This window comes from Ovis canadensis, chromosome 20 (genome assembly GCF_042477335.2).
Source record: "Ovis canadensis isolate MfBH-ARS-UI-01 breed Bighorn chromosome 20, ARS-UI_OviCan_v2, whole genome shotgun sequence".
NCBI classification, from domain to species: domain Eukaryota; kingdom Metazoa; phylum Chordata; class Mammalia; order Artiodactyla; family Bovidae; genus Ovis; species Ovis canadensis.
Window position 1 is genome coordinate 22312594 of NC_091264.1, and position 17049 is coordinate 22329642.

Below are 17049 nucleotides of genomic sequence, written 5' to 3' on the forward strand. Positions count from 1 at the left end.
TGTACACACACACACACACACACACACACACGCATGCACTGCGCGTGCGCGCGCACGCACCCCTATTGTCTATTAGCTTGTAGCAGGACTTTGCCTGGGTTTCCCAGGCTGTTTCTGCGGTCTCTTACTGTTTGATGGTGTTCTGATCTTCTGCATAAAAAATTCAGCCTCTTAAGTGAATGAGAAAAATTAAAAATGAAAATAACATCGGGTGAAATCTAGTATTACTGAAAACAACAGTATTCTGTCTGCTGCTAGCATCTCAAGAGACTTCTGCAAAATAGAAAGTAGGTTAGAATGATATGATAAAAAGCCGGTTTTCTTACACAGAAAGTGGGAGGCTTCCTGGTAAACGGAGTAGATTCTGAGTGGACCCAGAAATATCTCCTAGTCCATAAAGGCACATGTTAAAGGAGACAGTGGAGTGTGAGCCCACGGGTAGCTTCAAATATACACACCACCAATTCTAGAGTTGACTCTGCACAGATGTGGAACCCCGCGTAGGACCTCAGAGCCTGTAACTAATGGGGACAATTCTCTTTGACATGCACCTTGTTCACAAGCTTCAGTTTTAAACAAATCATAAAATGCACACCAAGCAGAAAAATATCAGGGTCGAAAAAAATAAAAGACATTTATTGACTCGTACTGGTAGAGATCTTTTTGAGGACAAGTTTAATCCAAAGTATAGGAGGTAAGCTCCATGCAACTGGAATTTTCTGTCAGAGTGTTTCTCCTTTCATTTATACAATGGAAGTTCCTTCTGCTCCCTTTTGAATCTATGCTCTGTGTGAAAGTTGCTCAGTCGTGTTCAACTCTGCGGCCCCATGGACTGTATGTCCATGGAATTCTCCAGGCCAGAAGACTGGAGTGGGCAGCCTTTCCCTTCTCCAGCGGATCTTCCCAACCCACGGATCAAACCCAGGTCTCCCGCCTTGCAGGCAGATTCTTTACCAGCTGAGCCCCAAGGGAAGCCACAAGCGTCTTTCTTTAGGATCTCTCAAAACCGTTCAAATTTTCTTGCGACAAGCTTTACTCTTTGATGATTCCTCCTATGTATGATACCCTTCTGCTCGCGTTTGAATCTATGCCCTTAGATAATTCAAAACAAGGGAGTTTTCCAGGCTTCTTACAGGTCTCTTCCTAAAAATGCTTCAGCTGGCAACTGAGGTGTCAGCTCAGGGAATTTCTCTGATGGGCTGAAACACGATAGAGCAGGGTGAGGCATGGGCTGCTCCAACATGATTTCTCCAGCAGTTCTCTTTAGACCACCTTCCTGGTGAGGCACCACTTGGAACAGCCACTCCTGAGGAAACCCTTGGAGGAGGAGGAGGATGAAGAAAGCTCTGATTCTGAGGGCTCTCGCTCTGGCAGCCATGATGAGCCTGTGTGGAGGTGAAGACATCGTGGGTGAGTGTACAGTTGAGGGGTGGGGGTTTACAATTGTGAAGAATTTTTTAATTTTTATTTTATATTGGAGTATGGTGGCTCAGGTGGTAAAGAATCTGCCTGCAATGCAGGAGACCCAGATTTGATCCCTGGATTAGGAAGATGCCCTGGAGAAGGGAATGGCTACCCACTTCAGTATTCTTGCCTGAAGAATTCCATGGGCAGAGGAGCCTGGCAGGCTGCAGTCCATGAGGTCACAAAAAGTCTGACATGACTTAGCAACTAAACAACTATATATATACATCTTCTTTATCCATTCATTTGTCAGTAGACATTTAGGTTGTTTCCATGTCTTGGCTCTTATAAGTAGCACTGCTGTGAAATAAAGGTGCATTTATCTTTTTGCATTATAGTTCTTTCCGGATATATGCCCAGGAGTGGGATTGCTGGACCATATGGCAACTCTATTTTCAGATGTGCATTCTAAATAACAAAGAGTTGTGTGTATGTGTATGTGTGTGAAAGTCACTCAGTTCTGTCCAACTCTTTGAGACCCCATGGACTAAAAAGCAACGTAATGCCCAAGTATAGCATGATTTATTATAACTTCACATTTGATTGTTTGTTTTGGAAATTTAGGTAATGTTGGTGGAAAACCTGGGAACTTAAAATAGGTTAGTCTCAGCTTGTCAACCCAAACTACCAGTCCTGTCACCTCCAGCCAGCAAAGCTCTAACAAGAGGATAAAAGCAGATTAATTTTGGTTAATCAGCCCCCTTGGCTCCTCCATTCTGTATTCACAACACCTTCTTGAAGGTGGCTTATTCCACTAAATTTCAGTGTCCTGTCCAAAACTTTGTCCTACTGTGTCATGGGCATTGACAATAGTTATTGAAACCCAAAGGCGGGGTGGGGTGGGGTGGGAAGTCAAGGAAAAGAGAAGAAGAATGGAATGGAATCTTCAAAACATTTTCTAACTGTGATTCATTAGGTGAACAAATATTTAGCGAGGTGTCAAGCACTCCTCTGGGCATAAAGCAAGATTTCTGGGAATGCCCTGGTGGTCCAGCGGTCAGGACTCCATGCTTCTACTGCCGGAGGACAAGGATTCAATCCCTGGTCAGGGAACTAAGATCCCTCATGCTATGTGGCACAAACAACAACAACAGGTCAAGATTACTATTCACGGGAAACTCATGTTCTTACAATCAGACAGATAACTTTTTAAAAAAAACACATTTCATAAGTAAATAAATTCCATAGTGTGTTAAGAATGAGATAGGTGCTATGAGAAGTAAGAGATTAGGTGACTAGAAATAAACTTAAGAATTAAAATTATGTAATCATTACCTAGGGCTTCCCCAGCAGCTCAGGGGTAAGGAATCCAACTGCAATGCAGGAAACACAGGTTTGACCCCTGGGTCAGGAAGGTCCCCTGGAGGAGAGCATGGCAACCCCCTCTGGTATTCTTGCCAGGAGAATCCCAAGGACAGAGGAGCCCGCTGGGCTACAGTCCAGAGGGTCGCAAACAATAGGTCATGACTGGCCACCTCATGCAAAGAATTGACTCATTGGAAAAGACTCTGATGCTGGGAGGGATTGGGGGGCAGGAGGAGAAGGGGACGACAGAGGATGAGATGGCTGGATGGCATCACTGACTTGATAGACATGAGTCTGAGTGAACTCTGGGAGCTGGCGATGGACAGGGAGGCCTGGCGTGCTGCGATTCATGGGGTCGCAAAGAGTCGGACACGACTGAGCGACTGAACTGAACTGAAGAGACTAGCACACACACAAGCATTCATTAACTCATTTAACTGAAATCTTGCTATGTGCCATGAACCCCTCAAGTTACTGGGGTACAGAGTGAATAAGACAGCATCTTAGCACCTCTTGGCATGTACATAACCCTCCCTAAGCCTAGGATAAAAAAGACAGAAATAGGAAGTGGTGTAGGACCAGGCCAAATATGAACCCACACTCCTAGACAGACCACTTCTCATCTGTTTTTATTTAATCCAATTCTTTCCCCTCCCCTGTATCCCGCTTCCCTGTTCTTACCTTCCTGCTTTGGCATGGCCACGCACCAGCGGACCACGTGGGCACTTACGGCACAAATGTCTACCAGACGTACGGCGCCTCTGGCCAGTTCACGTTTGAATTTGATGGAGACGAGCTCTTCTACGTGGACCTGAGGAAAAAAGAGACTGTCTGGAGGCTGCCCGAGTTTAACAATATCACAATGTTTGAAATTCAGAGTGCCCTGAGAAACATTGTTATGTCAAAAAGAAATTTGGACATCTTGATGAAAAATTCCAACTTTACACCTGCCACCAACGGTAAGTGTGGCCTCTCTTCACGGTATCTATCTCCTGTTCCTGGTCTCTTTTTCCTCCCCAAGGTAGCTAGTCTTCCCCCCAACACTCTAAATTGTTCCCCCTTTCTATTCCATTTCCTGGCAAATACCCAGTCCTCAGCTACAGATTTAATCTTGAAATATCCCTCCCCAAGTTCCAAGAACCACTCCTTGAAGTTCTAAAAGAGGATATTCCCAAGCTCTTGGCCTAAGTAGCCAAGTAGTACCTCAGCCCTTGTCTCCTTTGAAGAAAGAATTCAGCAAAGAGACCAAGCTTGTGAAATCAAGACAGTGTTTATTAAAAACAGAGTATGTGTGGAAGAGCTCATAAAAGAACTCAGAGTTTGGATTTTTTTTTTTTTAACATTTTTTAATGGGTCTCAAAACCCTGGACAGATTTTTTATCAAGCTATTTCCATTAGAAAGTGCTGATTTTAAAAACTAATAACTGAAAACTGCCACACACAAAACAAATGGTCCATAAAAGATTCTCCTTTCCTTCTGAAGTTTTTACAATGCATTGCTATTATTAACCAGTCTTTCACTATTAAACGTAAATGGCGACTCACTCCAAATGGGCTGAGCTGCACACAGTAGGGACGATTTAGCTTGCTTATATGGGGGCAGTTTTCTGGGCTGTCTCGGGCCAGTCATCTCGCTTGTGCCCAGTTTTCACCTGACTCAGGATTCTTCCTGATGGGCATGCATCTCTCAGCCAAGGTGGATTCTGGCGCAAAGGTTTCTAGGGGGTTGACAGGACATCTTCTGGGCTGGTGTCTCCTTCCTCATTTGTCCTCCTAGACTGAAGACCTCTTCTGCACATGCCTCAGGCTGGGAAATCCCCTTGACCACCAGAACGAGGAAGCTGTGGTCGCTTTGTCTTTCACCTCATCAGGGCCCCGTGCTCCTGCTGGTATTGTGTCCTAAAGCATCAGCAGGAGAACAGTTGCAGCTGCTCAGCCCGTGGCCCATCTGTCTCCTAGCTCTCACACACTGACCCACTCTGCCCTGTGGATTCCCAGCGAGAAGAACGTGTTCTAAGCTTCATAGTGACCCTAAAGAAGAGGACGGTTCAGAAGAGAATTCACAGCACAGTTCAGAGGACAGTTCAGCATCTGTAGATAAAGATGTCAGCCCCTGTTCTGAAGTCACCACAGATAGCACTAATCTTCCTCATTCCGAAGATAGAAGAGCCAAGGTCAAAGTTTTGGGTGGTCCTACCAGTAAAATAATAGTAATAATGATCAATATATAATCTAAGAAACAGGTGAAAATAAAGGGAGGTTATGGCTGACTGTAAAGTGAGTCTGAAAGGACATAGGAAATAATACACTAAGAGCTGGGGAGATTGTGCATAGGGTTGGGGAGCCTCCCCTAAACTGAGTAAGGAGCATAAGGCACGGTTGTCAGAAATTCCAATCCATCTTTGGTCTTCATTGTAGACATCCCTGAAGTGACTGTGTTTCCCAAATCCTCCGTGGTCCTGGGGATTCCCAACACCCTCATCTGTCAAGTGGACAACATCTTTCCTCCTGTGATCAACATCACTTGGTTTTACAATGGACAGTTTGTTGCAGAAGGTATCACTGAGACCACCTTCTACCCCAAGAGTGACCACTCCTTCCTCAAGTTCAGTTACCTCACCTTTCTTCCCGCCAGTGAAGACTTCTATGACTGCAGAGTGGAGCACTGGGGCCTGGAAGAGCCCCTCGTCAAGCACTGGGGTACGTGCATTCCAAAACACACGCCCTTCTCCACATCCAATCCACCTGCATTCCTTCTGAATCCAGCCTCTGGACTCTGAGACTGAATCAAATCTTGGAGACAGGGTTTGGGGTGAAGTAGAAAGAACAGCTTTATTTCTTTGCCAGGCAAAGGGGGCCCCAGTGGACTACTGCTCTCAAAACTGTGTGTCCCCACCTGGAGGGGGTAGTGAGGAGTTTTATAGTAATGGTGTGGTCAAAGAGAGTGTGATCAGCTCCTGAACATTCTTCTAATTGGCTGATGGTGAGCCAAGAGGGAGTCAGCATCATTAACCTTCTGTTGACAGCCAGTCTGGGGTCAGTGTGCCATGGGCAGCATATAGTTAATTTCGCCACTGGTTGGAGATTTCAACAACTGCCAAACAGCTCAAAGAGTGTTGTGTGTATCCCTTGACGGGGAGCCAGGACCCTGCCCCAAGGCTGCACTGCTGTTTCCTAACTGCTCCTCCCTTGTCTCCACATCCCCTCCCTTCCCTGAATAACACCTGTTTGAGCCTGCCTCTTGAACTCAGAGAGGTCATGGAGGCTGAACGAAGCCCGTTTCCTGCAAACAACAAACGGGGAGACACAGAAAGGCTTTTGTGCACAGGAGCATCACAGGACCCTGCTCGGTATCACTTTGACCCTATAAGTCTTTTTGTTCTCAGAGCCCAAGATTCCAACCCCTACATCAGAGCTGACAGAGACTGTGGTCTGTGCCCTGGGGCTGCCCATGGGCCTCATGGGCATCGTGGTGGGCACTGTCCTCATCCTCCGAGTCCGGTGCTCAGGTGCTGCCTCCAGACGTCGAAGGGCCATGAGTCATGGCCTGAAAGATGGGAAGGTAAGGATCAGATCTAGAAAGATGGCACTTCAGGCAGGGAAGGCAAGGGTGGAAGATTGGCATCCAGGATACATACATGTGTTTGAACAACTGTGGGCAAATTGGAGATGGGTTGACGCTGGGACGGAGTTACCGCCAAAATCTTGGTTTTTTCTGCCCACTGATGCTGAATAAAAAATACGGAGACAGAGTCTGGAGGAATAGAAAGATGGCTTTTGTCGGCTGCGGGAAGAACACAGCAGAGCATAGCAGGCTAGTGCCCCACGCGATGGGGAATTGGAGGGGACCATATAGCTGGGGTTCACAGGCCAAGGTCTGTGGTCAGGAACAAAACAGTGAGAGTCTTGCATTCTTCTTTACTGTTTCAGAACAGAACTGGCTTCAGGAAGCCCAATAATTGGGTCAGTTTGTCTCTGATTTATAATATTGCAGCCCTCTTTCTGCAGTGCAAAATGCTACAAGGGGTGGTCTGCAAAGGGAGCGCTGGGAAGGTAAGCACCAGGTGCAGGATGTAATTTGCGTAGGGTTAAGGGGCAGTAGGTACCGGATATAATTTACATGGTGTCAGGTTCATTCTGTGAGATACAGGCTACAGTTGAGTAATGCTGAAAGGAAAGCTAGGGGTGATTAACTCCTTCAGGTCTGTGTATGCTGCTTCTCTCCTCTGTGCACTGTTCCTTTCACTTGTTCTCAGGAGAGGAAAGTCTTCATTTCTGTTTTCACTGCAGCATCAGGAGCACAGGACCATCAGCCTCATGCTGCTTGGTGTTTCAGGTGATCAGTCTTTACAAGAAAAGAAAGGCATGGTTCAAGCTCCAGTTCCCCATCTTGACCTTGACTGAGACGTGCTCCTTGGTCCACTTCATCACAGAGCTCCTTCCACACCCTCCTGCTCTCCCTGCTGGGGCGGACTTTATGGAGGAATTTTCCTTCGAAGATCACTGACCCTCACGAATTCTCCCAACTTAGTCTTTGATTCATTGCCTACCTGTCACAGAGACCTGGATTGTTCCACCCAGCCACCTACTTCTTGGTCACTTTAATCCAACATCTGTTCCAAACAAATAAATAGATCTTGCGTCAAGAGACTGTCTTGCTAAGTAAGTCAGAAAGAGAAAGACAAATACCATAGGGTATGACTTCTGTGTGGAATCTAGAATATGACGCAAGTGAACCTTCCTATGAAACAGAAGCGGGATCAGGAGCATAGCAGATGGACTGGCGGCTGCCAAGGGAGGAGGGAGATGGAGAAAGTTGGACTGGGAGTTTGGGATTAGCAGATGCAAACTGGTACTTGTAGAATGGATAAACAACAGGGTCCTACTGTGTAGCACAGGGAACTATCTTCAGTATCCTGTGATAAACCATAATGGAAAATGACCACAAGAATATATACAGATGGATGTATGTATAACTGAGTCATTTTGCTGTACAGCAGTAATTAACACAACATTGTAATTCAACAAAAAGAAATTTTTTTAAAAGACAAATCTCTTTCTAGGGTATTTTTGTTCAGGGTGTCCATTTTCTCTGTTCCTAGGGCTAACTCCTGTATAAGCATGGAAGCCCCTGTGTTGGAAGGCTCATGGAAATGTCAGCTCCATGGAACCTGTTTCTCAGATCATGTTAATACCACACAGCCAAAGTGTGAAAATGATATTCTTAAATGGGGACCTTTTTTCCTCCCTAAACTTTCTCTTTGCACTCTCTCTCTTCTTACATTTAAGTATCAATGAATATAAAGCAAAATTTCTCCCCTCAGTGCAGTGTTTATATCTAACATGCAAAAAAGTGTGTGTTGAGGCGGGGGGGCGGTGCCAGACCAGACACTGAAATAAAATCTTTTAAACATCAAAACTGGATTTTGAGAGTGCAAAGTCAGAAACATGGATCCGTGAAGGAGCAGAATGATGTAAAGCTCTCCTCCCCATTTTCATCCTGATGAGACAGAAAGTCTCCAGGTGGGATGAGACAGAGCATAGAAGTGAGAACGATAGAAAAAGATAATGCTGTCTGTGTCTCAGAAAACGCCCCGCACTTTCTCTTATCTGGGTTAATATCAAGGAGAAAGGAGAGACTGGCTGACAGGCCCAGAGCAGGGGCAACCTCACTGCCCTGTAAGGTACCCCCATTTAGCAATACTATAAGTACTATGTAAACGCACTCCACCCTCAAGTTCACAAATTATGTGTTTTTTTATTTTTATTTTATTTTCAGTTGTGCTGCACGGCATGGAAGATCTAAGGTCTCTGACCAAAGATTGAACCCATGACCCTTACAGCTGAAGTTAGAGTTTTAACCATTGAATGCCCAGGGAAGTCCCCAAATTAGGTTTATTAGCATACTATCTTTAATCGGTGTTGTTCTATTGTATGAGACTTTGTAAATAGACTGAGATTTCAGTAATGTATTAAGACCACCATATTTCACATTTTTATACAGTATAATCCTTTAGTAACCACAAAATGGGCTGTTGAGAGGATCCGCAAGATAATACATATAAAACACTTAGCCTAATGAGTGTCACATGGAAAGCACCCATCATGTTACCTCTGACTGTAATTCATATTATCTGGAATCAAAACTCCAATCTCAATGTCCAAACTCCAGGGGTCACATTTAGTCCTTGCTGAGCATTCTTTGTGCTTAAACTACTTAATTTTATATACATCTTTACACCAATTCCAGGCATGAGGTATTCTTAACTTCCTTGTTTCTTGCCCTTTCTCTTTCTTTCCTTTTCTATTTCATTATGGTTCAGTTCAGTTCAGTTCAGTCACTCAGTCGTGTCCGATTGGGGTAGAAGAGCCATAACTAAAATTCACCATTTTAACCATTTTGAGGGTGTGGTTCAGGAGCCTTAAATACATTTACACTGTGTTATGCAACCATTACTGTCAACCATTACTTTTTCATCTTCCTAAACTGAAACTCTGTAACTACTAAATGATGCCTCTATTTCCACCCTCCCTTCAGCCCCTGATAACCACCATTCTACTTTTTTGTATTAAGTTGTGTGTGTGTGTGGCTGTGCTGGGTCTCCATTGCTGTGCAAGGGCTTTCCCTAGCTGCAGAGAGTGGGGTCTACTCTCTAGTTTTGCACGGGCTCCTCATTGCGGTGGCTTCTCCTGTTGCTGAGCCCGGGCTCTAGGTGACCAGGCTCAGTGGTTGTGGCTCATCGGCTTAGTTGCCCTGCGATGTGTGGGATCTTCCCTGACCAGAGATCAAACTCATTCCTCGCATTGGCAGGCAGATTTTTAGTCCCTGGACCACCAGGGATATCCCCATTCTCCTTTTTATCTCTATAAATTTGACTATTCAAGACACTTCACACAAATGTAATCATACAGTATTTGTCCTTTTGTGATTGGTGATGGCACCCCACTCCGGTGCTCTTGCCTGGAGAATCCCATGGATGGGGGAGCCTGGTGGGCTGCAGTCCATGGGGTCGTGAACAGACGGACACAACTGAGCAACTTCACTTTCACTTTTCACTTTCATGCATTGGAGAAGGAAATGGCAACCCACTCCAGTGTTCTTGCCTGGAGAATCCCAGGGACGGGGGAGCCTGGTGGGCTGCCATCTCTGGGGTTGCACAGAGTCAGACACGACTGAAGTGACTTAGCAGCATTTTAATTTAGCATAATATCTTCAAGGCTCAGCCATGTTGTAGCCTTTGTCCACTTTTCCTCCCTTTTTAAGGTTAAATAATATTCCACTGGGCTTCCCAGGTGGCTCAGTGGTAAAGAATCCACTTGGGAATGCAGGAGACACAAGAGACACAGGTTTGATCCCTGGGTTGGGAAGATCCCCTGGAAAAGGAAACGGTAACCCGCTCCAGGATTCTTGCCTGGAAAATTCCATGGACAGAGGGGCCTGGAGGGCTTCAGTCCATGGGATTGCAAAGAGTTGGACATGACTGAGCAACTGAGCACACACAGTATTTCGTATGTCCGTATACTCCATTTTGTTTATCCACTCATCCATCAACAAACGTTTGAGCTGTTTCCATCTTTGGCTACTGTGAATAATGCTTTTGTGGACATTGCTTTTTTAGTCCCTGTTTTCCACTCTTTGGAGATATAATAGAGAGTTCCATTGCTAGACCATATGGTAATCGTATGTTTAATTTTTTGATGACCCACCATACTGATTTTCACAATGGCTACACCATTCTACATTCCTGTCAGCAATGTACATGGGTTCCTATTTCTCCACATTCATGCCAACACTTGTTATTTTCTGAGTTTTTGATAATAACCATCCTAATGGATGGCACCCCACTCCAGTACTCTTGCCTGGAAAATCCCATGGACGGAGGAGCCTGGTAGGCTGCAGTCCATGGGGTCGCTAAGAGTCGGACACGACTGAGCAACTTCACTTTCACTCTTCACTTTCATGCACTGGAGAAGGAAATGGCAACTCACTCCAGTGTTCTTGCCTGGAGAATCCCAGGGACGGGGGAGCCTGGGATGGTGGGCTGCCATCTATGGGGTTGCACAGAGTCGGACACGACTGAAGTGACTAAACAGTAACAATGGATGTGCATATAACTACACACAAGAAAATGGTGGTTCTCCTAAACAAAATATTTATCAAAAGAAACAAACAGAATAAAGTTATTTTGTATTTATATTAAATTCAAAGTCATGCATACATAAGAAAAATAAGAAGATAGTTTTCACAAAATTCAGAGTAATATTTTCCTCTTAAAGGAAAAGATAGTAATCAGAATGTGCACACAAGAAGCTCCTGGGAAGCTGGTTGTGTTTTGCTTTATAAACCGCATGGTTTGTTATTGATGAGACTCTGCACACAGGTTCATGAAACTCTCCCGACAGAAGTTACATGTCACTCTAAAAGAAATGTTAGTATTATTATATCTCCTATTATAAAAATATTCTCAAGTCATGAGCTAAAGAATTGTGTGTATAGCTTTCCTAGATATAAACCCAGTTCAGGAAATATAAATCCAGTTTACTTCAGGAAATGTGCTCTTTAAGGAAAATGATATGTTTACACTTAAGAGACATGAAGACCTTTTAAACTAATAGAAATTTAAGATCCAATGCCCAAGGATATGGATCAATAAGGAAAATACTTGGAAGGATCGTGATGACTCTTACCCATCCTATCCTCGTTAAAGGACCTGCAGGCTCAGTTCAAGGTAAAAAGGTTACATGAAGCTTATATTGTTGGACACAATAGAGGAAAATAGTCAACATCTTCTGTTGGATGACGGGACTCCTTCTTGGGAAAGTTCTTCTGGTGGCAAAGTCTCAAAAGGAACATCACCAGAGGACAAGCGACAGATGCAGGCTTAGGAAAGATCTGAAACTGGAAGTGGTCGCTTCACACGTACCTCAGAAAGCAAGACAAGAAGGAAGAGGGAAGCACTTCAGGGAAAAGTAAAAACCCAAAGAATAAAAATAAAGCAGAGGGTAGGGGAGTGCATCACTGGTACAGCCAGATACTGGAAGAGCTGCAGGAAGGGAGACCCAACCCCCTCCACGGCCCGAGACTGGACACTCGGAAATGAGCCGTCCCAGGAGACACACGTGCTGACAGAGCTAGAGACGCTATAAAGGCGCGCCCGGCGGGGAGCAGGGGGTCGGGGAGCCCGGGGGACTGCTCCGCCCCCTGCCTCGAGGCCCGGGTCTCATGGAGACTGGTTAGTTTCCCGCTTGTCTCTGGCCAATCGTTTTGACGCAGGGTCCTTCCTGGTGGCTCACGCATCACTCAGCCGAGATGAATTCCAGAGCAAAGGATTCTGGGAAGTCGGTAGCACATACTGTGGGCGGGTGTCTCCTCCCCGCTTTGCGCCTTTGGCAAATTCTCCCAGTTGGTTTTCGGGGGCCACACCTTGTTCCTTATCGGGAGATCCTTTTGTGAGACAACTCATGCAAGTGGCTATCATTGTGCCTGGCCAAGGCGGGTGGTTTTGGTCAATAGTTTCCTAACAGAAGTGGCAAAACAGAGAATTAAAAATAATGAATGAGGGACTTCCCTTGTGGTGCAGTGGCTAAGCCTTGGTGCTCCCAACGTAGGAGGCCCAGGTTCCATCCTTTGTCAGGGAACTAGAGATCCCACATGGAGGAACTAAGACCTGACCCAATCAAAAAATTATATAAATTGTTTCAATATAATGAGTGAGGCTTGTGTGCCCTGCAGAAGACCTTTGATTTGGATTTCACTCATGTAGATATGCACTGAAAAAAAGTGAATGCTGACATGTAATTAGGGGTACTTCATCAGAATCATTTTCTCTTGAATTTTACATTGTCAAAATAGAAAAAAGAATTGTCTGGATCTCAACAAATTACTTTTTTAATATGTTGTAAGATTGTGAAGGAAAATATTTACTGATAGAGGCACACAGAAAGAGCTGATAATTACTCCCATATTCTTAAACTCAGTTTGGGAGCTCTGTTAACAACAAACATGGAGCTAATGGCTGTTGGATTAGCAAGGTATAGCAGTGATTTTAAGAACCTCATAATCAAAACTTAGTAGATTAATATGTTGTCTCTTTAAATTTACAGGGAAATAAATCCTACTGGAAGTCTGTTACTGATTTTGAGATGAGAAATTGTAATCAGAATGCAATGAAGTGTGCTTCGAGGTAAACAATTATAGGTCTGCATTTTGTTTATTTATCTATTTATTTTTGCATTTGTCTTAAATCAAGTTCTCCTAAAAGCAGTCTAAGACAAGGGCTTGGGTATTTTGTAATTTTTCAGTATGGTGACTTATCATAGCCAAAGGCTTGTGGAATCTTAGTTCCCATTTCCCCTGACTGAGGTGGAACCTGGGCTATGAGCTGTGAAAGCACTGGGTCCTAAGCACTAGCCCACCAGGGAATTCTCTAGGTCCACATTCTTGATGAAACATGAAAAACACAGCATATATTGGGTTTCCCTGGTGGCTCAGCTGGTAAAGAATCCATCTGCAATGCAAGAGAGTCTTGATGGATTCATGGGTCAGAAAGATCCCCTGGAGAATGGATAGGCTACCCACTCCAGTATTCTTGGGCTTCCCTGGTGGCTTAGACGGTAAAGAATCTGCGTGCAATGCAGGAGACCTAGGTTCGATCCCTGGGTTGGAAAGATAGATCCCTTGGAGGAGGGCATGGCAACCCACTGCAGTATTCTTGCCTGGAGAATCCCATGGACAGAGAAGCCTGGTGGGTTACAGTCCATGGGGTCACAAAGAGTCAGAAACAACTGAGCAACTAAGCATATATATCTATATATATATTTGCGTTTGGGTTTCCCGGGTGGCTCAGTGGTAAAGAATCCTCCTGCCAAGCAGGAGACACAGGTTCGATCCAATGGGTCAGAAAGACCCCCTGAAGAAAGAAATGGCAACTCCAAATACCAACTCCAGTATTCTTGCCTGGAAAATCCCATGGATGGAGGAGGCTGGCAGGCTATAGTCCATGGGGTCACAAAAAGTCAGACACAACTTAGTGACTAAAATGTAATAACAAATTTACATTTAACCTGGCTCTTGACAATAATTGCACAAAGCATTTGTCTTAAATCAAGTTCTCCTAAAAGCAGTCTAAGACAAGGGCTTGGGTATTTTGTAATTTTTCAGTGGGGTGACTTATCATAGCCATTTGTTCACAATCTTGTCATTTTTTGCTGATGCACGCATGCACGTTCCATTGCTCAGTGCTGTCCAACTCTTTGCAACCCCATGGACGGAAGCACACCAGGCTCCCCTGTCCTTCAATTATCCCCTGGTGTTTGCTCAAACTCATGTCCATTGAGTCAGTGATGATATCCAAACATCTTATCCTCTGTCACTCCCTTCACCTCCTGCCCTCAGTCTTTCTAAGTATCAGGGTCTTTTCCAAGGAGTTGGCTGTTCACAGCAGGTGGCTAAAGTACTGGAGCTTCAGCACCAGTCCCTTGAATGAATATTTAGAGTTGACTTCCTTTAGGATTGACTGGTTTGCTGTCCAAGGAACTCTCAAGAGTCTTCTCCAGCACCGCAGTTTGAAAGCATCAATTCTTAGGTGCTCAGCCATCTTTATGGTCTAACTATCACATCCATACACGACTACTGGAAAAACTGTAACTCTGACTACATGGGTGTTTGTCGGCAAAGTGATCTCTCTGCTTTTTAATACACTGTCTAGGATCATCTTAATTTCTGTCCATGGGATTACTCAGACAAGAATACTGGAGTGGGTTGCCATTTCCTCATCCAGGGGATCTTCCCAACCCAGCGACTGAACCTGCGTCTCTGGCGTCTCCTGCATTGTCCAGCAGATTCTTTGTTGCTGAGCCTCCTGGGAAGCCCTTTTCTGGAGGTGCACGTGTGATAAATCCCTAGTCATCCCATGTGTCTCATCCGAAGGAGCACTGTGCTAGAGTTACTACTGCCACAGCTCCCTGGGGTCGAGGTAGACTTCCAAAACCTCGCAAACAAGACATTGTACAGTCTGTGCTCTCTTTTGTCTGGCTTCTTTCACCCAACATGAGGCTTGTTGTTGCCTGTGAGTTTAATCCATGTTGCCTGTGTGAATAATTCGCTCCTTGTTATTCTCTGAAGAAAGGAAATTTGTTGATTTCCGATTTTGCTGAGAGACTTTTTAGTTATTTTCTGTTTGGGGCTAATATAAATAATAAACAGTAGCTCTGAACATTTTTAATAAGCCAGTTTATGGACATATGTTTACATTTCTTTAGGTAAGGATTTACAAGCAACATTGTTGTGTCATAGGATAAGTCTATCTTTCCAAGAAATGGCCAGCCTTCTAAAGCACTGGTTGTACTATTTTACACAACCAAACGCAAAAGGTGAGCATTTAGGCTAGAAGGCATCTTGACATTAGATAGTCTCCATTTGTTTTTTTCTAATTTAGCCATTTGTGTAGGTATAGTGATATCAGTGGATTTAACTTGCTTTTCTATATAGAGTTCTATTTTACCACTTCAAGTAAAATGTTTTACAGCCGTAAAGAGACAAAGAATGTGATTTTCTGGAGTGAGAGGACAGAAAGTGAGTGAAAGCAGAGGGGAGGACAGACACCCTGTGGAAGGATTACCCAGATTACTCTGTGCTTTTCTGGAAACTCCCGGCCCACAGCAGACTGAAAAAGAAAGTGCGGTGATGCTGGCTTCTCCTCAGCGAAACCAAAGCCTGTGTTTGCAAGATAAGACCATTCTCAGGCCAGCTGTCAGTCACTAAAAGAAGGAAGCCATAAAAATAGCTTAAAATAGTGCATAAAGAGACCGGCGAATCAGTGATTTCTCACTGAGAATCACACCTAAATGAACTGGTTGTGAGTTTGAGACAAAGTTGACTAGACATTGTTGTTGTTCTAAGCAGAAAACGTCTACTGAACCCAGAAGCAGTTGATCCGCACATCACCTATTGTGTAACAATATCATCCCCCCTTATTTTTTATTGCAGAGGGTTCTATCTGGAAATAACTGATATTACTAACTGAAATAAAGTATTTTTAAGGATTCGCTGTCCCCTGTGTAGTGGGTGTTCAAACAGTGTTCCTCTTGACTTCTTCTACTGCTTCTGTGCTGTGCTATAGACAGAAAGCACATTCACGGATAATCTTTTTTTTCTTCATTCTTTTTTAAAAAAATTTATTTTGTATTAGACTATAGTTGATTTACAATGTTCTATTCATTTCAGGTGTATAGCAAATTGATTCAGTTATAAATATACACATATCTATGCTTTTTCAAATTCTTTTCCCATTCATGTTATTACAAAATATTGTGTAGAATTCCCTGTGCTACATAATAGGTCCTTGTTAGTTATCTATTTCATGTATAATAGTGTGTATATGTTAATTTCAAACTCCTAACTTATCACTCCCACCCACCTTTCCCCTTTGATAACCATAAGTTTGTTTTTTATGTGAGTCTGTTTCTGTTTCGTAAATAAGTTCGTTTGTATCGTTTTTTCTGAGATTCCATCTATAATCATATCATGATTTTTTTTAATTTTGGGGGTATAGTTGATTACAGTGTCAGGTTAGTTTCTGCTGTACAGCAAAGTGATCCAGTTATACATATGCATAATCCGTTCTTTCTTAGATTCTTTTCCCACATAGGCCATTACAGAGTCCAGAGCAGGTCCCTGAGCTCTACAGTAGGTCCTTGTTAGTTGTCTATTCTATATACAGCAGTGCGTATGTATCAGTCTCCGTCTCTCAGTTTATCCCTCACTTCTCCCCCTGGTAACCATAAATTGGTTTTCTACATCTGTGAGTCTGTTTCTGTTTTATGAATAAGTTCATTTGTACCACTTTCTTAGATTCCACGTACAAGTGATTTGTTGCTCAGTCACTAAGTCATGTCTGACTCTTTGCAACCCCATGGACTGCAGCATACCAGGCTTCACTGTCCTTCACTGTCTCCCAGAGATTTTTCAAACTCATGTCCATTGAGTTGGTGATGTCGTCCAACCATCTCATCCTCTGTCACCCCCTTCTCCTCCTGCCCTCAGTCTTTCCCAGCATCAGTGTGTTTTCCAATGAGTTGGCTCTTCGCATCAGGTGGCCAACGTATTGGAGCTTCAGCTCCAGCATCAGTCCTTCCAATGAATATTCAGGCTTGATTTCCTTTAGGATTGACTGGTTGGATCTCCTTGCAGTCCAAGGGACTGTCATGAGTCTTCTCCAACACCACAGTTTGAAAGCATCAGTTCTTTGGCACTCAGCTTTCTTTATAGTCTAACTCTCA

The 17049-nt window shown here is 44.0% G+C and overlaps 1 protein-coding gene across 7 annotated transcripts; it reads left to right on the forward strand.

Moving 5' to 3' along the window:
* The first annotated feature begins 1211 nt into the window (after positions 1–1211).
* On the forward strand, positions 1212–15813 carry LOC138426066 (HLA class II histocompatibility antigen, DQ alpha 2 chain-like). Of its 7 annotated transcripts, none has more exons than XM_069564725.1 (6): positions 1275–1410; positions 3480–3728; positions 5188–5469; positions 6156–6331; positions 12874–12953; positions 15297–15813. In XM_069564725.1, exons 1-6 carry the CDS (start codon positions 1335–1337, stop codon positions 15349–15351), a joined length of 918 nt encoding a protein of 305 aa, XP_069420826.1. In that variant the 5' UTR covers positions 1275–1334; the 3' UTR covers positions 15352–15813. The 7 variants fall into 7 exon arrangements, with proteins under 7 accessions (XP_069420830.1, XP_069420829.1, XP_069420828.1 ...); XM_069564726.1 differs by lacking the exons at positions 12874–12953; positions 15297–15813 and adding exons at positions 6700–6822; positions 7872–8188; XM_069564729.1 differs by lacking the exons at positions 12874–12953; positions 15297–15813 and adding an exon at positions 7872–8188 and having other exon boundaries at positions 1212–1410.
* The last annotated feature ends 1236 nt before the right edge of the window (positions 15814–17049 follow it).

Bases quoted from the DNA above. Each gene is read 5' to 3' on its own strand.
- LOC138426066 (XM_069564723.1), top strand. From the start codon at position 1,335: ATGAAGAAAGCTCTGATTCTGAGGGCTCTCGCTCTGGCAGCCATGATG. The intron at 1,411-3,479 runs GTGAGTGTACAG...GCCACGCACCAG, and splicing joins TGGAGGTGAAGACATCGTGG to CGGACCACGTGGGCACTTAC. The intron at 5,470-6,155 runs GTACGTGCATTC...TTTTGTTCTCAG, and splicing joins GCCCCTCGTCAAGCACTGGG to AGCCCAAGATTCCAACCCCT.